We start from the raw sequence: 22657 nt of genomic DNA, 5'->3' as shown, positions 1-22657 counted from the left end.
GAAACATTTTTATCAGACCATGCAGGCTGAGGTTAAGAAGCTGCACCTCCTGAGGGCTACGCATCTCCCACTAAGCCACTCTCATGCTTTGCTCCTCCCTCTCTCCATATGATCACATTCAGCTCCCAAACAAACAAGAGGAAAACGGCTATAGAGACAATAAACGCAACTTTTACGGCATCAGTGAGAAAGTTTATTAACTCACAAACAATATCTAGTTTCAGATCTCAGTGGTTCATCTGCAGAGTTTATGATCTGTTATTACCCAGTGGATGCTGAGATTAATGCACACAAAGGACATACTTTGTGTGTGCCCTGGAGGTGCAATCATGTATTTTAATGCTCAACAAAGATAAGGTGGAGCACTGAGTATACTCGTCCTCTGGGAAGAATGATGGGGTGGGGCTGCCTCCCTCATGTCCAATCACATTATGCCAGCAGGGTTGTGGCCATGCTAATTTATTCCCTAGTGCTCCTTAGGGAGAGTGTCTAGTCATAAAGACCCTGTCAGCCCCTCCTCTCCAATGGCATCGCAGTCTGCAGGCACAGCGTCCCAGGGGAGGTGAGCCCTGAAGGCATATTCTACAGCAATAATGCCACTGTCAGCCGTCTGGGCACCTCGAGGGCTTAGGCCAACTGTAGAGGAGGCTGGAGCAGCAGTTGGGACATGTGACATAAACCATGATTAGGTGGTGTTGAAGCTGCAGATGGACAATGGGTGCTTATCTCTAGCCTTCATTTCCTCGTTTACCAATGGTAAAGCCAGTTCTAGGCCTTCTGGGAAAAAGATCCTCCTCATTACAGTGTCCCTGGGAGGGAGCTGCAGGCTTGTCAACATCGAGCCAAGGAGAAGGTAGACTGCTGGCTCCATCCAGCTGCACAAGAATAATCTCATCTGAGCTGACTGCTGGGAGCTGAGGAACCACTTTATCTTCTTCATTAGAACCACTTTAGTGTGCAAACGGGAAGAGAAAAAAAGAGCATCAATTTATCTTAAGTCTTCTGAAAAGAAAGAACAAAATTAATTGCACCGTTAGGCCCCCAATAGACAATACTGATGGGCTTTTTTTCATAAATACATGTTTGCCTACACATCGCTCTTGAACAGGCAATTATGGCATCACTCTCTATAAAAGTAAATGTTTGCTTTAATGGCCATTAAATGCAGGTAGGAGATTGTATTATTTCAAAGGACTGAGATGGGGTTTTCATTTTAAACTAAGCTCTGTATTAGCTTTTGGGTCTTTAAAAATAGATAAATTTTTCTGAGGGCTACCGAGGGTAGAATGGAACCATACTATTTTCAATTACAAGGATTTAACAAACTTGTGAAAACTGATGACAGGCAATGTGGAAATGCTAATCTTACAATTTGCAGCAGAGTGCAATGCCACCGTTACAAAAATTCACTGTCCACACCACAATAAGACGTGTACTAGAAAAATACATTACGTAAAATATGTTCGTATTCAGCAAGTAATTATTAGACCTTCTAGAGGAGAGTCAAAAATAACAGAAAAAAGAAGGCTATTAAATTATACAATACACCCCCCTGTTGTTGGTTGTAAGATAAAAGGCCAAAATAGCTAGACACAACATCGCTGGAGAGTGTCCCTGTGGGACACAAACCTAACTGTTTTCTGTACCAGTGAAGTGTTTATAAGGAAATGATCATTTCTATGACATGTTCAGAAATCCTGGCTGTGAAAGAGAGCAAGACTTAAAGCACAAAACAGGATAATGTATTACAGCAAAGGTATTTGGTTTTAAACATCCTTTTATTTTAAAACATGCTGGATTTGGGTTAGCGTTAGTTAATATAAGGTAAACATTCACTATGGAAAATGTTAATATAAATGGCGTTAATCATTAATATAAGACCAAAGTCATTATAAAATGTACCTTCCATACTCATTTTGTCCTATTTTAAAATTGTTAAATCCTTTTTTTAATAACAGAATGTCTGTTGAATACTGTTCTTATATCTTCCTGTTTTAAAGCTGATGAAGACAAATTATATTTGGCTAGAAAAAGCTTTACAAACCTGCCGATTTGAAATCGTCGTGAAAGTGCTGATGATGGTATCCCTAGTTCGAACCAGTTGTGACATGTGCCCAGGTCAAAGCGTTACAGTATAAACATTACCATGATGTTTTGTGGCAGCAGTAGGGGACTTTAAAATCTGCTAAACAAAAGAGTATAAGACTCTATAGCATTTTCCTGTAGCCTGGCATGACAAATATCACATCTTAAAGTCAGGAAGCGTGTGCTAGAGAATTTTGATCCCCGATGGACACCTCTGATTGAAGCTTAGTACCTCAGAGCTGAGCCACTTAAAAAGAATATCCTCTCCAACCTATTGTGGTCTCCAATCCCCCAAATCCCCAGTCCTATTGCTATAAGCCATGTGCAGCCCTGGCCAGAACCCCAGCATGCTATCTGAGTTGTAGTGTAAGATTAAGGTGATGTAGGGGTGTATGTGGAGGTTTGGGGTGGAGTGTATCCATGGAGAGATGTGCCTGCTGGGCACAGTAGCAGCAAGGGCACCTATGGACATTAGTGCAGGTCTTCAGGACATGGTAGTAGTGTAGACCCCTGCAGAGGACAGCTCAGCTGGAGATTCACATCTCACTACCTCACAGGCAAGAACACTCCCATTAGAGTAGAACAGGGACCTATCAGCACACAAACACACTCACAATCATGTTCAAGTGTAAGTGTGAGTCACACAGTAATGTCTTTGCCAGAAACCATGGGGTGACTGCAGACACACTTCAGCATCAGGGATTCTTTATCAACAGTTTCACTTTCTTTAAGAGTATTGTTCATGATATCCAGCCTGCGGCAAAATTAAAAGATGAAACAATGCAAAACTGATTTTCTCTGTGCATCACAACTTTTTCTAGTTCACCACTAAATCTGAATATGAGTAGCCTCCATTTGAACCCTACTGTAGGTTTGATTTCTTTTTGTTACCTTGAAATAAGCAGCTTCACTGTCAAGCTGAATTAAACAGCACTCAGGGAATCATAAAGAATGCTATAATGGAGATATTTTGCCATCTGTACATTCCAGACAGATAAACAGATGTGACTTTTTTTTTTTATCGGTTGTTCGGTTAAATAGCAATTCTCCAGGAATGAAAAGGCCCTATTCCTCCTCCTTCTTTATCCGTTTGGCACCCTTCCACCCCCTCCTTGAATCCCTCCCACGGCCCAGCGCTCTCCTTTAATGAGTAGCTGGAAATGACAGCTTTAATCACCGCCTGTGGCCACGGCGAAGGACCCGTTAATGATAGAAAAAGAACAGAGGGCCATTTGCATCAATCAGGCCTAAATCACTTTTTATGATAATGCAGTAGAGAGGGAGGAGAGACTACCAGTGTGACTTCTGCATGATGATGTCGATCAGGCTCTTCTCTTTCTACTCTTGTGCCATTCTTAAAGGGACAGAACACCATGTTCCAGCATCCCTTTTTCTGTGTACTGACATTCATAAAGACTACCATTACTGAGCCAAAGACATGTATCTACAAATAAGAACAAGATCAGCAAATCTTAAAACACAACTTGTGTTTACATTGGTGTTTTCAAGGGTGTTTTTTTTTGGGAACAAATTTCAACATTTAAGCTTATCTTTAGATAAGACGTCAAAAGGTATTCTCCTGTCTCATAAGCCTAGGATATTGCTTTCAACATCATAAAATTTGATGGCTAGGGTTTAATCTGCTCTCTTATGCAGCAGCCAACACAGTCTCTCTTTCAATGTGAACATCACTGTAAAGAATGAAATGTTGGGGAAACCCGCATTCATTATATTAACAAAATAATGTACACAGCTAATGACAGTTTAGCTAGCTGTACATGCTAGACAACCATGTGATTCTTGATGAAATTGGCGCACCACATGTCACTGAGTAGTAGACTAAAAAAGGTCCTTAAAACTTGACATTTAAAAACGCCTGGATGTGGACCCTGATCATATGCATCCGATTGGATCTAATTTTACAGACAACAGTACAGTGTTACTGTTCCTGTCCAGTCAGGGCAAAAAAGTAACAGAGACACACAACAAGGATAAATTAAGTATAGTGTTTCTTTTTTTTATAGGTAACAGCAGTAGTAACAGCAGCTGATGGCAAAAACAGCTGACTGACAATTAACTTTCATTACAATCCCTGTTAAACAAGACTTCAGGAGAAGTGCTAATATTTTAAGTACTCTGAATCCCCATACAATGAGCAAAATAGGCATGGCTATTGTTTTCCATTTAGTCAACAAGCTATCTGCTGTTTAATTATAAGTGATGTGACATTCTCTGTTTCCATAATTAATTCAAAAGTGCACTGATTAAATGCAATCATTTCAATTGTCAACACAGCAGGGGTTGCTGAACAGAGATCATCTTCTGAAATATAATTAATGCAATCAGATGACATCTCATTTGCATTTTGTTGTGTTGGAACACAAAAAAGGAATATTAAACCCGAATAAACAACACGCTTCTTTTTTGAATCGAGTAATCTTCTGGTTTAAAAAAGTCACCTAGTAATGTGTGGCTGAAGGCACCATTAAAAACAACAGTAGGTCAACAGCAGAGTCACAGAGCCAACGGGAAGACGTTCTTCCACCTGAATCTACTTTCAGCAGCTTCTGTGAAAAATAACTGAAAACAGTGATGAAAGAAAGTGTAGCCTTACCTCAGACACCATCAAGAGCCTTTGTTATTCAATGATAATTCTTGCCTCAGTGTTGAAGAGATGAGTAGTTTAATAAAATTGAAATATTCCAGATGAAAACTAAATAAGATACTTCCATTTAATAAAAAAGGGGAAAAAAACCTTAAATATCCATGATCACTGCAATATTACTGACCGAGAGGCTTTCCCATTCTTGGCAGGTTAAAACAGCAGAACAAAACATACCAATTTGTGACAAAAAAAGATCCTGACAAGCACAGAATCCTCCCCAGTACACAGACAGGCATGACAATGCCCCTTCAGGCTATTGCCTACTTCTGTTTGCTCTCTCTCTCTGCTCTGTTCTCACTCCCTCACCTAATCTCCCTTTACCACAGATGGCTTCTTGTGAGTGCAGGGGAGGGCACCGCAGTTCCACAGTAATCCCCAGCCACACAGACGGAAAAGCTTGTTAGAGCACTTGCTGATCACCACAAAAAGTCAAACTCGAGCCAGGGAAAGGTCAGTGGGAATTAGGCCCTGTTCAAACTCCAAAGACTTGCCTAATTCCTCTGATAAGCCCCTTTGAAACTCAACCTGTTCTGGCTGTGCCATGGGCTCAGCCTCGCCTAGAAGTGAAATCCTTCTCTAAATCTATTTGGTACACATTTACAAAGAGGAAAACACACACACACACACACACACACACACACACACACAAACACACACACACACACGCAGCTGCACTCCCATACCAGTCAAGGCCTTTACTGATGACTAGACTAGACAGTCGACTAAAGATTCAATGATTCCTGATGTGCGTGAAAGGAACTGAAGCTGCTTCAACACAGCATGTTTGCTTTAGATCTAAGCTTATTTAAACAGGAAGAAGATTTAAAGCTGGAAAACGGCCTTGGTTTGGACTTCACGCTGTTGTTGTTGTCAATTATGAAGTTTGGATAAAACCGCAGAGGGAGGTGGGGGATGGGCAACAGAAATGACATGAAAGCAAAAATGATTTTAGTGGAGATGCACTGAAATTTTCTTTGAGGTCTGACCAGTTGATTCCAATTTGGACCGGTATAAGTTTATTTTATTTCTAACGCCTGTAACACAAAAGAGAAAGAAAATGTGCAGCAGATTCTTTGATAGCGGCAGTACTTTTGAATCCAAGAGAAATTGAATGAATTACAAGATTATCTCCATTTATGCATTGAAGCATGTGTCACGTTAACACCTAAGGGCAACATTCATGTTTTTGGACTGTAGGAGGAAGCCGGAGAACCCAGAGAGAACCCATGCATGCATGGGGAAAACCCTGGTCTGGAAGTCGAACCCAGGAACTTCTTGCTGCAAGGCACCAGTGCTACCAACTGCGCCACCGTGCAGCCCCCTGATTAGAACCAATCAGGGAAAATTTGGCCTATTCCAATCTCAGGCTGATTGATTAGTTTATGTCTAAAATTGAAGGTCAGTCAAAGCAGAGTTATAGGGAATACATTTCAGACAAAAATATCCATTTGGTGTACTTTGGTGTACTTTGAAGCAACGTGTAAAAATTCACAGATACATTTTCCATTATTCTTACTTTCTCCCACACAATAAACCAGGAACAGTGCTCAGACTGTAAGCTCATCCCTCTTTTGAGATATACAGTCATATTAAATTCATCAATGAGTTCATTTATTTCAGTAACTCAAAGGACTAAGTGAAATACATTATGTAGATTTTTCACAGATTGTTTTCGAGCCTTTATTTCTGTTAATTATATTGATTTTACAGCTAATGAAACCCAATAAAAAAAACAATAAAAAACATTTTTAATACAGAAATGTGGGCTTAATGAAAATTTACGTTCAGTACCTGCTTTAAAGGTACTTTTACTTAAGCCTCACTGGATCTTCTAATTTATTGAATATGACTGTAAATTACCCTCCACAAAGATTCATATGGAATTTACAAATTATTTACAACAACATGAATGTTGTGAAATTCAAGAGGGATGCTAATGATATCTTTAGATTGTATGTCTCTAAAGCCACAAAGGAAGGAAAGTAGAAAGTTTTGACAGATAAACCATCAACATCTCCCCTGGTATAAAACAATGCTGCCCTACACTTCCCTTTTTCATCCAAAGCAGCGCATCCAAAAAGCTCAGTGTTAGAGCATCCTCAGTATAAACACAGAAGATCATGTCCTCCAGGTGGATCAAACAGTAGTAGGTGTGCAGTTATAGCACAGATATGTCAGTCCACTTTAATTCCCTGCTCCACTATATTGCTGAATGCTGTTGTATGAATTCCTTCATTGTATTTGTTCAAACTAAGAGTTTAAAACAAGAAGACAAGGGACAAGGTGTTACACAATATTGCACAATATTTTTAGAAAAACTACAAATCCAAGATTTTTTTGGTTTTCACAAAGAGAGCGAGGATTTTAACAACAAACTGTGTTTTCATTCTTCTTTACTGACTTTAGATTAATCCAGTCCAGGTTTGACTGGTTTATTTATAGATCACATCACTTCCTTTTTCCACAAACAGCTTTTGGGGAAATTACAGGGTAGCATTGGAATGGGAGACAATGTAATGCTGGGTTGATTGATGCAAATAAACCTCAAAGTCAGCAAAGAGACGTGTTTGTAAGTTTTAAGTGCTTGTGCATTATGGCAGACAAGGCAAAGCAATAGATGATCTAGTTGCTGAGGGACAATTTATATGGAGAAACTTCAAAGTATAGTGACAGTTCCAGCTGTCTCTGCTGAGGTGGATAAACAAGCACAAGGTTTGACATCTGGACATGTATAACAACATCATAACATTTTTTGGTGATCTAATAAAACCTTATATATTTTTTTATAATGAGTCCAGTTCTTTAATTACAAAACAAATTTTCATTGTGTCATAGATTAAGCATGACATAAATGCAATATGCATTTAAAAAAATACTTCCATTAATAAATAGTTAAAGCAATAAGAAATTTCCTTAATTTGAGTTAAGTGTTTTTTTTATATCTCCTAATAGCTTCATCCTCTTCCTGGGGTTGTTTATATAGTGCAGTACGCTGCACTGCTAGTTCAATGTTGGTCTGTATATTGCTGAAAATTACCCAACTGAGATGTTTTCAATATTGTTGCTGACTTGTCTTCCATAATTTCCAAGTGTCTAAAACTCAAAACAAATGTGCTTATTTTATGCCTTTATTGAGCTGAACACCCGAAAACGTTCACTGATTACCATTCTAACTGTAGTGCCTGCAATCCCCCAAAAGGGGGCGTGGATGTTGTGTAAGGGCCAAGTACCCAGATGTGTTGTGGTGTGTATGCCAGTTTTGATCTATGATGGTTCTAATGCCAAAACATAAAAAAACACACATTGGAAGAATTCCTTTTTTTGTGTTTTCACAAAAGCAATCAAGGCACCATCCTCCTTTAGAGAATCTTTGTTCATTGTTGAATTATCCATTCCATGTTTGATCAATCTGTGTATTTTTAAAAAACTGTGAAAAAGACCTTCAGTTTAGTGCAGACAGGGAGCTCTAAAGCTAATGCCAACTTTAGCCTTGTTAGCGGCTAACAGTTAGCCAGTCACAACATTATTACAGTGTTTATAAATGATTTGTATCTTGTCACTGTTTCCTTTTCTATCAAGCATCCAGAATACAGCCACACACTCCTTAGAAATGCTTTAACAGATGAAGTCATAGAGTGACAGCAGATGAATAGTGCTTTGCAAGACAGACTTGATAAAAAATATTCTAGCCTTCTAATATCTTGGTCCCATCGTGACAGGTGCAGAAAATGGATGGATGGATGGCAGTCTAAGGGTCTTTTCACTGAAGTGTGCAATATAGGGCTGCAACAATTCTTCGAAGGGCTCCAACAATATGATTCAAATAAATCCTTCATTCAGTTCCTGTAGAAAATCCAACCTTCTGTAGGGCCAGGTTGGCTGGAATTGCTTTTATTTCCCTTAATAAATGAAGTCAGAGCAGAAAGAATGCTAAAAGGTAAAGACACAAACCTGTAGTTGAATACAAATGTCTCATGATCATAATTCTTTGCCTACTTTTAATTAAATACTTTTTTTTCAACATTTTTTTGTGATCCTTTTTTTAAACCCTGTAAATTTCTGTTTACACTAACTGTGAAACAAGGCACTTCAAAACACAGTCTGAATAGAAACTAAAACAAAAAAGATTTTGGTCTTTACACACCTCATAATGTAACTGTGTTTTCTTTCTCAGCCTGAGTAAAAAGTGTGGCCTCAGCTCGAGAGGTGTGACGCTATTGTTCATAACCCGGGGTGCTGCTAAAACTGCCAGCCCTTCTGGTATCTGCACTGCTAACGGCAAGCTGTTAAAGCGTTTACACCGCTTAAAGTGCCGGCACACGTTCCTACCATGCAAATGAAGTGATAGCAGCTCCAGTGCTAAGTGAGCGTCAGCCTCTCCATGGTGAAAGAGCTGTTTGGTGTAGGCTGGTGAGACAACAGGAAAAAAAGGCAGATGACTGCATTTCAGAGCCAGGGAGGATGAGATGTCTACTTTAAAAGCTAAGACCATGCACAGGAAGGGAAAATGATACTAAATGGAGGATGAGGCACTGAAGAGCACTGAGATACATGAGGTGGTTTTTTGCACTTGTGAGTGGGTGGGTGTTAGGTCCATTATCAAATGAAGGTAATGCTATTTGATGGTAGCGGGCAAAAAAAGTGTGGGTGTGAAAGCATCTTGAAAGACACTGAAATGTAACGCCACACTTAGTGTTGAGCTGATTTTAGTCTGCATCAACTCATTTCAGTGGGCGAGTTCAGGAACAGTTACTGGGTTCAGGAGGAGCACAGGTTAGAAAGGATGATGACAACAATGGGGAAAATTGATAATGTGTTGTACAGAGACTATATGTATGAAGTTAGCCCAATAAATGTGGTTGTCGTGTGTTATACTGCAATTTGTGTCAATATTTCCCATCTTAGATCATATCACTTTAAATTATGAGTACATTTTTCTCTGATTTGTTCATGTTTCTTAAGGCTCTTTTTTACGTTATGTCATTTTACAACCACAAACCTTAATGTATGTTATTTTGGGATTTTAAGTCATAGGCCAACATTTTTTACATATATGAATCTAAAAAGCCTGACACTCATTTATATTCAGCCCCCCTTTATTTGCATACTCTAAATAAAACTTATTGGAATCAACTGCTGCCTTCAGAAGTCGCCTAACTGGGAGGTAGAGTCCACCTTGGTGTAGTTTATTCTCAGTACAAATCCATCTGTTCTGTTTCTGCCATTAGTGGTTTGTTAGAGAACATTAGAAAAAAAAAAAAAAAAAAGTATGAAGATCAAGAAACACAGCACACAGGTCAGGGAGAAAGTTGTGGAGAAGTCTAAAGCATGGTTAGGTTAGAAAACAACATCCTACGCTTTGAACACCTCATGAAGCTCTGCTCAATCCATCCCTCTGAAAACCCCCAAATTATCAAGTTCAATTTGCAGTTTGCCACAAGCCATGTAAGGGCCATAGTATGGAGGTTTTGGCATACTTTAAAAAGGCTACATATGATGGAAAAGTAACAGTACACACTGAAAAATGGTGGTGGCAGTATCATTCTGTGGGCATGCTTTTTGTTTCCCAGCAGGGGCATAGAAGCTGGTCAGAAATGATAGAAACATGGATATGGCAATAGTTAAGGCCAGAATTATTCATATCCCTGGCAGATTTAGGTTTAAAGTTATCTTTCACATTTACCAAGATGTGTCTTCTGGCTGAAAGTCATATTGATGTGTTAGAGTCCTGACTTGAATCTGATAGAGAATCTGTGTAGGGAGGTAAAGATTAGGTGAATGGCAAGGAGATGTTTTAGCCTCAAATACTTTTACTTCCATCATTATTTACACCCACTTACTTGTCTTGGCAGGGTCCCGGGGTGGGCTGCTGCCAGTTTTGTTAAAATGTAAACAAAAAACAGATTTTTATTTGTTTTATTTGTTTTTTTTTAATGACCGATATGTCATTTCCTACCAGAAAAAAACACTTCTTGGTTGAAAGAAAATCATTTAAATCTAAACCTGACATAATTTTGGGCTCATCTGCAAATACTGGGGGAAAAACCTCTTAAATGCTGGAAAATGTTTGGGAATGGCATTGAGGTTCACCTTTCTGCAGGATAGTTGGAAGGTGATGATTAGATGGGTCCAGTTAAAAGTTAAAATTAATATTTACAGAGATCAAATCTGACTGAATATGAGTTATTTTACTGAATGGGCAAAAATGCCAGTTTCTAGATGTCCAAAGCTTATAGAGACAATGTATAGACTTGGGAATGCTGAAAACAAATGCACACCGCACTTTACAGATTCTTATTTATAACAAAATGTAAAAAAAACCTTTGTCCTTTTCCTTCCAGTTCTTAACTAAGCTCCACTGTGTGTTGTTCATCACATCCCAATGAAAGATGTAAAGTTTGTGGTTGTAACAAAATGTGCAAAACGGTTCAATAAGTGTGAATACTTGTTCATTAATATCTGTATGTCCCTGTGTAGAAGGGATGAAGGCTGCCGTCGCTGATGGCGGGAAGCCTAAGCCAGGGCCTTCACTCAAATGCTCCTCATTATCAGCTCATAATGGCTGGCAACATTGTCATACCACCTTGGCTTGGTCTCATCAGCAGCTGGCAGCAAGGTTGGAAGATGGAGTGGACGTTGGCGTCACTCCACCTTCACTCAAGTACGGCATGGGAGAGAGGAAGGAAGACAAGACCGACAAGAAGCCAGAGATAGGTGGCACGAGAGAGAAAAATCCTCATCTCTGTAGATTTAATTAAAACTGAGGTGAACAGATGGGGAAGACGGAGTTAAGTCCAACAGGAGACAGCTCATCTGTTTGGGCTTTCACATTTCTCTTACCATCTCTACCCCTCACCTTCCCTTTTTTAAGATAAATTCTTGGCATTCAAACAGTCCCAATTCAAAGCTTCTAGGCTGGAACTGTGACAGAAAAACAAAAAGAGGTAGTTACTAAGCTCTCAAAGGAACGTGGGCCTTTCGTTTGCTGTGGATTATTCTGGGCGGGGCTGCTGTTGGCTAACCGTGCACTGGGACGGGGATGTTGTGCTGAAGAGTGGCTAAGCTCTTATTAAAAGGTAATCCAGGCAATCCCTGTGTAAAATAACAGAGCTATTTGTTTAAAATAGAGAAGAGCAAAGCAAAGATCCAGGCAGACAGAGGGGAAGGTCACACAGTATAGGGTTTTAGATCAGAGAAACAGATCAAGCCTGCCTGTGGCTCTTTTTCCCTCCTCTCTCCCAGAAGACGTCGCTTTTCATTCAAATGTAATCATCACTGTGCAGTAATATGACCTTCATGGCTGCATGGTAAAAAGAGTGAAAGCAAAGCATCCAGCTCCTTCAGTCCCTGTGGCCATTTCAGAGTGTACAAAGGGATCATAGGCACAAGTGAAAACCACCAAATGAATTCAAAGCAGCGCAGAATAAAAAAAAGCTTTTTTGCTTTGTGAAGACATGTAAATGGGCCTGGAGCACATATGTGGTAAATACTGCAACAATCTCTGGTATTTTTACAGTCTGTTTGATAAACTGTATCTTTGATTGACATTTGCAGCCACAGCATTATCATAATCTCCTAGCAACCGCAGCAGGAATCACATAAACATAAGTCATAAGAAAAAAAGTCCTCACATTCGCCCTGTGCAACAATGCCACTGGTTTAGCATTTTCTTCTGAAAAATGTCTGCCTTAGCTCAATTCCCCGCTACATTAATCTCATTATCCTTTGAACCTTTTCACTGTTAATGCCAAATGCAATTTGTATTCCAAGGCCAGGCAAAAAGCCCTAAACTGATTATCCCAATTTGAACCGTGGCAGTCCTAGATATTGTTGAGCCTGAAAGGGCCATCTAGCTGGTGAATGGGCTTCTCATATGCCTTCTGAGTTTCATGACACAATGTTGCGTCTGCTTTGCAAGGGATAAATTAAGCGTGTGAAAGTCTAAGCAAAGCCCTCATTTTCCAGTTAATCAAATCTTCCCCTAATCAAATTAGCGCACATAATTCCTCTGGATGCGTGGTACAAAAACAGCATTATCCCCCCACTCTGGAGCTGAAAGGCAGGGAATCAGCGTGGTGCCTCTCTCTCCTCTGCATGAGCGGACCTCAATAGGAGAGGAGGGCTGGGGTGAGAGGGGGTAGGGGGGAGGCCAGGGGTAATAGGGGAGTGTTACGGCTCTTCCCAGTGGCCTAACAGAGAAAGGCGAGGCCGGGGTAAACTTTGGCAGCGTTTAAGTTCCCAGCTCATTAAAAAGCCTGGCTCAGTGGCCACCTCCAGGGAGCACCGAAGCGTTGGCTAATGAGGTACTTGTTTAATTTTCTTTCAAAGGACTGGACATCTGTGACACCCCCCATCCCTATACACCACTTCTCCCTCCCATTCTCCCCTCAACCCAAACCCAAAGGCCCATGCCTCATCTTTTCTCTTGAAACCCCACACAAAGCCCATCCATCAATAGACTGCAGGGTTCTCTCTGGTTTGATGAAGTGTCTCTCTCTGAATAAGGCAGATAATACATTTGGAGGAGTGCAGAACAATCGCCATTAACTCTGATCTCGCCCTCTCAACAGTCAAAGCCCATCATGGAAACTCAATAGTGGTCAAGCTAAATGGATAAATGTTCACAGTCCACCGTAACGTTCTAATTGATTTCCCTTCATGAGATAATCCACTCTCCTCCATGGAGGTCCTCGTCGCTCCCCATCACCCCTGCTGCCCCTCGGTGGGGATGCTGCAGATATCTCTGGGCATTGGGGGGTAGAAAAGAAATAACTGAATAGCTGTGCATTCATCTATTTGAAGAGTGTCAGGTTCATCTCCCCCATTTTGATGCGGTGGAGAGGGTAGAGGCTATTTTCTGTGACCTGCCAACCAACGCTGACTGTTATGTGAGGCTCCACTCTCATATCTAAGTCCTGCAGCGGGCTCATGAGACATTAAAAGGCACCTTGCTCTCTGTGGGTTAGCGTAATTGGAATTCAAAGCAGCCAGTGCGGCGTCTCTCTTCATTGGTCACTTCCACTTATTTCATAATGTGTCTCGATTCTTTCATTATGAGAGCTGTCTGACTCATATTTGCACCTTGATGCCCTCGTAATGTCTAAGAGCGTGGGAAGAATACCAATGTGCTCTTTCTGCTGCTTGGATCTCTCACCTGTCCTCATCTGCAGCCCTTCCATGCAATCTGCAGCTAACAAGGTAGAAAGGATGAAGTAGTTATGCAGGAATCGAGAAGGGGTTAGGCGCACAAGGAAGCATGCGTGTCAGAAATATAAGGCCAGTAAAAGGGGCTCATGAAAACATTTGTCAATTTCCACAGTGTAAACAGGTTGTAACAATGTGTGCAGGGGTTAGTGGGTCAAACCCATGGACCACGCATCAGCTGGAGCGTGGTTATTGTTCCGCTCATCCTGTCAAAGCAGGGGCAGGGGGGTGTGAGCTTCAGCGTGTGCGACAGAGAGAAGATGTGAGGAAGAGGGACAAAAGTCTTTCAGGGTGAAAACACTGCGCTATTATTAGTATGACACCAAAAAACACCATCTCGGCGGTTTAATGAGCCTTAGCCACCGTGTTAAAAAGAGCCTCAAGTTCATTTCTTGAAACAATATGCTTATAAAAGATGATCCGGTTGTAAACCAAAATCACTGAACAATAATAGAGCACAAGGAATGTGTAAAATCTGAAATGTGGCAACCTGTAGCTTTTATACACATTAGTCAGAAGGAAACAACTGCTGAGCAACTTTGTTTTTAGGATATGGAAGCATGAGTGATGAAATTATAATCTTTACTCAAATGTTACAAAACTAGTAATGTGTAATGGTCTGCCTTAATGGTGACCTATGGCTTGGCCCTGGATTTCTCCACGTTGGTTTGTTCAGTGTGCTGGTTGGCCTGAGGCAGTGCAGAGCTGCAGCAGACAAACTGGGCTGAGATGCTGATCATGGGGTTGGAGGTCAGCGAGAAGTGATAGCATGAGGGCAAAGGTGTGGGGTTTATGTCATCCACCTCCTGCCTTCAGGCTTTTATCAGGCGGGTGGGTTCAACAGGGGTCAGACAGCTTGGTAAGGTGATTTCAGGCATCAATCGCACTGAGTGGTTAACTGAATAAGCTCGTTCACACAAAACACAGTGGATAGAAAGTGATGAATTTTAAATAGTGCATGTGTGCTTGCAGTAATAGGCAGATTTCATCCATAGTGCCTCAAAACACATTTTACAGTTTTCGTCTGTTTTTGTTTTTTGTCACACCTAAAAATTTTAGATCATTAAACAGATGTTCATGTCAGATAAAGGTAACCAGAGTAAATACAAAAAGTGGCTTTTAAATTATTATTTCAGTTATCAGGGGAAAAAGACTTTCCAAACCAACCAGCAGCTTTATAAAAAAGTAATTGTCCTCTTGTTAAATCCTGAATTAATTGTGGTTAACCACATTTTTTAAAAGCTAAGTTGAATTCCACTAAACATTACATTAACGTTACATTAACGCTCAACTTGGACTCCCGCTTTACCTGCACTGCCATACTTGCACATAGATCATCTGCACTGTTGTACTGCTCTCGCACCCGATACTGCTCTATATTTACTCTCACTCACTTAAAACTGTGCACATATATTTATATTATATTGTAGATATGTTTATACTGTTTAATTTGTATTGTATTGCACCGACTACGCCAAAACAAATTCCTTGTATGTCCAAAAACGTACTTGGCAATAAAGCTTTTCTGATTCGGATTCTGATGTCCAGGCCTGTTTACCAATAGACCTGGAGAATCAAGAAATACCTTAAACAGAACCTGTCTGACAACATGAAGTAAGCAAAAAGACATAAAGAAATTGAAAACCAGCTGAGAAATAAAGTCACTGACATCTATCAGTTAGAACAGAGTTTCTAAGGCGTTAAGACTTAGACAGTGAAAAAGCACTTAGAGTCGTTATACACTAATGGAGAAAACTTAGAAAAGTGGTGAACCTTGCCAGGAGTGGCCATTCAAAGTTACCCCAACAGACTGGGCAAAAATGGCATCCAGGTTCTGAATCCAAAACCACTACTGACTGAAAAGAACTAAATGAGAACACAAAGGCCAGTCTCACACTTGTCAGAAAAAGTCTACAGGTCCTTCTCAAAAAATTAGCATATTGTGATGAAGTTCATTATTTTCCATAATGTAATGATGAAAATTTAACATTCATATATTTTAGATTCATTGCACACTAACTGAAATATTTCAGGTCTTTCATTGTCTTAATACGGATGATTTTGGCATACAGCTCATGAAAACCCAAAATTCCTATCTCACAAAATTAGCATATCATTAAAAGGGTCTCTAAACGAGCTATGAACCTAATCATCTGAATCAACGAGTTAACTCTAAACACCTGCAAAAGATTCCTGAGGCCTTTAAAACTCCCAGCCTGGTTCATCACTCCAAACCCCAATCATGGGTAAGACTGCCGACCTGACTGCTGTCCAGAAGGCCACTATTGACACCCTCAAGCAAGAGGGTAAGACACAGAAAGAAATTTCTGAACGAATAGGCTGTTCCCAGAGTGCTGTATCAAGGCACCTCAGTGGGAAGTCTGTGGGAAGGAAAAAGTGTGGCAGAAAACGCTGCACAATGAGAAGAGGTGACCGGACCCTGAGGAAGATTGTGGAGAAGGGCCGATTCCAGACCTTCGGGGACCTGCGGAAGCAGTGGACTGAGTCTGGAGTAGAAACATCCAGAGCCACCGTGCACAGGCGTGTGCAGGAAATGGGCTACAGGTGCCGCATTCCCCAGTCCTGGGCTACAGAGAAGCAGCACTGGACTGTTGCTCAGTGGTCCAAAGTACTTTTTTCAGATGAAAGCAAATTCTGCATGTCATTCGGAAATCAAGGTGCCAGAGTCTGGAGGAAGACTGGGGAGAAGGAAATGCCAAAATGCCAGAAGTCCAGTGTCAAGTACCCACAGTCAGTGATGGTCTGGGGTGCCGTGTCAGCTGCTGGTGTTGGTCCACTGTGTTTTATCAAGGGCAGGGTCAATGCAGCTAGCTATCAGGAGATTTTGGAGCACTTCATGCTTCCATCTGTTGAAAAGCTTCATGGAGATGAAGATTTCATTTTTCAGCACGACCTGGCACCTGCTCACAGTGCCAAAACCACTGGTAAATGGTTTACTGACCATGGTATCACTGTGCTCAATTGGCCTGCCAACTCCCCTGACCTGAACCCCATAGAGAATCTGTGGGATATTGTGAAGAGAACATTGAGAGACTCAAGACCCAACACTCTGGATAAGTTAAAGGCCGCTATCGAAGCATCCTGGGCCTCCATAAGACCTCAGTGCCACAGGCTGATTGCCTCCATGCCACGCCGCATTGAAGCAGTCATTTCTGCAAAAGGATTCCCGACCAAGTATTGAGTGCATAACTGTACATGATTATTTGAAGGTTGACGTTTTTTTGTATTAAAAACACTTTTCTTTTATTGGTCGGATGAAATATGCTAATTTTGTGAGATAGGAATTTTGGGTTTTCATGAGCTGTATGCCAAAATCATCCATATTAAGACAATAAAAGACCTGAAATATTTCAGTTAGTGTGCAATGAATCTAAAATATATGAATGTTAAATTTTCATCATTACATTATAGAAAATAATGAACTTTATCACAATATGCTAATTTTTTGAGAAGGACCTGTAGACCAAAGAGTTTTTGGAAAATATTGGTAGACTGATGGGACAAAAGTGGAACTTTTTAATAGCTGTGCCTCCTGTGACATCTAGTGTAAAAGTAACACATAATTTCATAAAAAAAACATCAAAGTCAAACATGGAAGTGGAAGTGAAATGATGTCCACTTCCATTGCCATCAGGTGCTCAAATGCCAAACGTGGCTGAATCAAAGCAGTTCTGCAAACGCAGTGGAGTACTGGCTCATGGTAGTCATCTTGGCAGCACCAACTTTACTGAGGGGGGAATAACTTTTTCACATAGGGCCGGGGTGGTTTGGTTAGCTTTTTATTCTGTATAAAAAAAATTGAAAAACTGCATTTGGTATTTACTCTTTTGGGTAATAATACTCATCAAACAAATCTTAATAAGAGTGATGAGTGATAAAAATAAAAACAGAAAAAAATCTTTAAGGAGACAGATGCTTTTTTACAGCGCGGGATAATAATAATCAAGTAGAAGCTCTCTGTGGCCATCCCATCTACAATTTTCTGTCACAGTGAAACTTCATTTCCTAAGCAAATAAACTCTGAAAACATGATAACATGTAGATAAAAGGCTGTAGAGAAGCAACTGGGAGACACTTGTCGATCGTGTTTTAGGGAACTGGAAAATGTTCTTGCTAAAATAACGGGCTGTCAAAGTAGAAACCCATCAGTACAGTTGTTGAAAGGTCAGTATTCCAGGCGGCAGCCTACAGTATATCTCTGTGTGAGCGGAGCATGTTAGCCCACAACCATGGTTGATCAGGGCATTGCCTTCAGCTAAACTGCTGGCTGAAGCCACCCGTGGTGGTGGGAGGATATCAGTTTGTTTCTTTTTGAGGCTTGAGGGGTGATAAAACTGCCTCCTGGAAACCTGCCAACGCTTCCACTGACTCATCAACAAGAGCCCAGAAGGACACCTCCAGATACACAGAAAGTACATCCTTTAATGCCTCTGATGTACCTAGGAGTTGGGTTAGGCCTTGATAGGTTGATCTACAGTGCTTTTTTTTGATGCAGCCTCTTTTTTCTGTCTCCTGTAGGCATGGTGTTGGCAATGATGCATGACACAGCCTGAGGCAGAGACACGTGGGTCCAGCAGTGAGTCGTAAGCCCTATGAATCCATGTCTGTATTTGAACAGAGTTTTATTGGAGTGGACAGGACAGCAAAGCCTTGTTACAAAATAACTGGAAAAACACTGATGTTGCATGAAAATAAAACATGGTCAAAAGCCAAACTAACCACTTGTCCAGAGATGTATAATGTGGTTAAAAGCTGGCAAGGTAAGGATCAAAAGCCACAGAGCTGAGTTTCATAAAATATGTCCTCAATTATGTCAAACCAAGGCCAGTAATCAACCAACCTCAAACACGTCATTTCAGATTTGTCTTTATTAATACTGAGTGACAGGCAGAACAATCAAATTACGATCCTCTCAGAAAAGCCGCGAGTATAATTATGCACTAAATAGAAACAAATCAACACACACAGGGCAGTCATCAAGTAATGATCACATAGTTTCTGAAGAGAGCAGGAAGAAGAAGACTGAAAGAAAGAGTGGTATATGTTACTGTTCCTTTAAAGTACTTTAATCAACAAACCTCTTATCGAAAGAAAAAACTAATTCTGTAATGTGAAAGAATACAAGGCTGTGTCTGACGTGGCTTGAATGTGATATTTCTGGAGCCAATTACTTCCAAGTTTGCTAATAAATTCTGTTTATGACTATTATTTGCTGTGTGGCAGGGTAATATGGAAATAAAGAGAAACTTATTTGCAAGACAGGTAGAGAAGCAGGGAGGAATTGGCTAGTAACTGGAATTGGGCGATTTTTATCTTAATTGCCCCAGGCAGGTAACCGGTCAGTCCAATATTTTACCTGTCAGTGAACACACCATATCAAAGCACTAAAGCATTGAGCTGACAACAATGCTCTTTGGTGTGTATGGTGTTCTTGGGAGAAGTCAAGAAGACTTGCAAACATATGAGAAGTTACTGAAAGCAAACTTCCTGTTATCTACGACACGTCATGATGTCTGTTATTTACTGAGGAAAATAAAGCTGCTGTTAACTAATGCAGGCAAAGGTAAGGATCCAACATGATCTTGGAATACATGCAAAGACTGCTGTTTTAGTAATGCTAACTGCCCTATCTGCTAATAGATGCTAAACTCTGTAATCATGTTGTCATTACTTTAATATATCAGTAAAACTTTGTCTTACAGTGACTGCTCTCTCTCATTTTCTCATGTGATGTGACGATGCCTCTACTGCTAATGTAAACATTTCATGACCACTTAAAACGCGAAGGTTGGAAAAATGTTTTGAATGCTGTTCTTACATCGTTTGATATTATCTTTCCTAAATTGAAACTAATATCGGATTATTTCAGAGTTTTGAAATGGCTCGCAATGGGCTGATAAGTCATAATATTCATAATGTTGATTATAGCACAACAATAATCCTAATGAGCAAAAGCAGTAAGGCTTACTAAAGCATGACAGCAGTTACTGGCAGAACAATTTATTAATTGTCTCATCAGAATATGTAATCCAACCCTATAGCTGAGGTTAGAGGGAATATTTTTGAAATGACAGCCCACCATAAATACCTGACAGGCTCTGAGGGTTTGAGACAGCAGGACAATTTACCATCTACACAGGGATGTGATTCCTGCTGTTTAACATGGACACCGGAAACTCAAGTTTACCACAGACATTGATGTTCATCATTTCTTCTTAAGCTTTTGTTCACTGTTTTACACACCTGTACTTACAATACATACATACAAACTAAATGTTTAGGCCAATAAGTACAGAATGTTTATGTAAAATATTAGGCTGCCGTATGAAGCTATATATACATTTAGTGTTCTCACCTACACTGAGAGGTGGCCACAGTGGGCTGTGAGGGCGGTGATGTGATGAATCTACCAGCAGGTGCAATCATTCGAAAATTCCCCTGGCAGATGTGGTTGTGTGTGCGTCTTTGATTAACTTCATTAATATACATGCTTCGCTCTGATACACAGGCAGCGGCATATGGTAAAAAGCAGGAACAGGAAAGAAGTGATTTGCTGTTTGCTCTGGAAAACAAACAAGCCAACAGGTCCTAGCAGATGGCACTGTGTGCGATGCTGGTGGGAGGCAGTGTGCTGCATCGGCGCTGCCGCCAAGCAGGAGCTCTCTTGTGGATGAAGCCCCACTATCGCCCTCGGCCTGCCGCATTGGAAAACAAATAAAGCGTCCTTCTGCTTTCCTGTTTGCTGAGCGTTTTATCCCGCGTTGATCTTACCTCATGATTTCAAAGCACAAAAAAAAAAAGAGTGTGTTTTTAGCAATTTAAAGTGCTCTAGGCTTGATGCTCTTCAAAAAGCAGCTTAAAGAAGAAATGTGTTTAATAATGGCTTGTTTGTATGCTGCTCTCATTTCCTTCTTTGCTCTCCACGTCTTCCCTCAGCATGCCTGCGAGCGTGCATTCCATTTTGCTCCCACTGAAATAGCAAACTTGGTGGCTCATTTGCATTGAGAATAGATGTTACTTATATATCAGCAAGAAATCTGAATTAACATGGTTTTACACTTCTGTTCCACAGTAACTACAGTGCAAACAACAAATAAATACAAGAAATAAGCTTTGTTAAAGAAATATGCAGGCAAATGATGAAAAGTCAACAGCACAATGATCATAGTATATTTTAGTTTACATCCGAAACATTTGAGTGCAAAGGAAGGAAGGAAAAACAGGACTATATTTACTCTGTTATAAATGTCTTTACCTCTGGATCTACTAAAGTAACCAGTACCCAGTGATTCAGTGAAGTTGACAAAAATAAGCATTATTTCCCCCAACATAAAGATCGGTTCTCTCTTTCAAAATGTTTCCTTCTTGCTTAAGCTGTCCTTCATAGATTGGCCATGTCTGTGGAAGTTTGGGGCAATGATTACAGGTAAAACCACAGCTTCAGAACCTTGAGTGTTTGAACAACCATGAAGAGAATGTGCACGTCAGTCAGTGGTGGAAAAGGGAAGAAGTTAAGTCCAGTTATGAGTCTGTTTAAGAAAAGGCTCAAACTGATTACCAAGAAGTACAGGAATGAAGAGGGAGGTGAATGTTTTAGGATTATTCATGATTGATGGGTTGTGTATATGTAAGTGTATATGTGTGTGTGTGTGTGTGTGTGTATGCTCACAAATATGTCCACCCGACTCTCCCTGTCTCCACCTCACAAGGATTTGTATTGTGGTTGGAATGTTATTTAGGCAGATATACTGGTTGGGTGTATAATTAGGTTTGAATATATATGTATGTTAATATATGTATATAACTGCTCAAAGAAATTAAAGGAACACTTTTTAGTCAGATTATTATATCAAGTCAGTCAAACTTCTGGAATAGTGATCTGGTCGGTTTAGTAGTAGAGTGGGTTATTAATCAGTGTCAGCTGTTTTGGTGGTAATAACATAACAACAGATGCACTAAAGGGGCAACAAGGAGAGGACCCCACATACAGTAATGGTTTGGCAGGTGGAGACCACAGACATTTTTCTGCTCCTCGTCATTTCTCTCCACATTCCAGAGACAGGCAGTTGCTCTAGGAGAGCTGGATGGGGCTGGAGGAGTTACTTAACCCAACAGTAGGACCGGTATCTGCTCCTTTATGTAAGAGGAACAGGACGAGTACTGCCAGAGCCCTACAATGTGATCTCTAGAAGGCCACTGGCGTAAATGTCTCTGACCAAATCATTAAAAACTTAATGAGGGTGGCCTGAGGGCCTGACGTCCTCTACTAGCCCCTGTGGTCACTGCCTGGCACCATGGAGCTCGACTGCAATTTGCCAGAGAACACCAGAAATGGCACATTCAGCACTTGCACCATGTTATTTTCACAGCTGGGAGCAGGTTCGTTCTGAACTCATGTGACAGATCTGAAGGGTTCTGGAGAAGCTGCACTGAACGTTATGCTGCCTGCAACATTGTACAGCATGATCAGTTTGGTGGTGGATCAGTGGTGGTCTGGGGAGACATATCCATGGAGGGATGCACATACCTGTACAGGATAAATGATGACATCCTGAGAAATCCTTAGACCCATTGTTAGAGCTTTCTCTGGTGCAGTGGGTGCTGGGATCCTCCTGGGGCATGATATTGTCCGGCCTCATGTGGCAAGTGTATGGAGACAGTTCCTCACAGAATATAGCGACA

The 22657-nt window shown here is 40.7% G+C and overlaps 1 protein-coding gene across 14 annotated transcripts in view; it reads right to left on the bottom strand.

Annotated features, from left to right (window-relative positions):
• Positions 1-22657, bottom strand: part of auts2a (activator of transcription and developmental regulator AUTS2 a) — a 440983-nt gene that overhangs the window by 71922 nt on the left and 346404 nt on the right. The window contains exon 1 of one of the 14 annotated variants that reach the window (XM_047378601.1): positions 4700-4936. The exons of the other annotated variants lie outside the window; for them this stretch is intronic. Coding sequence (XP_047234557.1) covers positions 4700-4711 — 12 coding nt within the window. The 5' untranslated portion in view covers positions 4712-4936. Of the gene's footprint in view, positions 1-4699; positions 4937-22657 lie in introns of those variants that run through there. 14 annotated transcript variants of the gene reach the window in all.

Source organism: Girardinichthys multiradiatus, chromosome 11 (genome assembly GCF_021462225.1).
Source record: "Girardinichthys multiradiatus isolate DD_20200921_A chromosome 11, DD_fGirMul_XY1, whole genome shotgun sequence".
Taxonomy (NCBI): Eukaryota; Metazoa; Chordata; class Actinopteri; order Cyprinodontiformes; family Goodeidae; genus Girardinichthys; species Girardinichthys multiradiatus.
The sequence above is the reverse complement of the archived record's forward strand: the minus strand, read 5'-3'. Positions and strand labels throughout refer to the sequence as shown.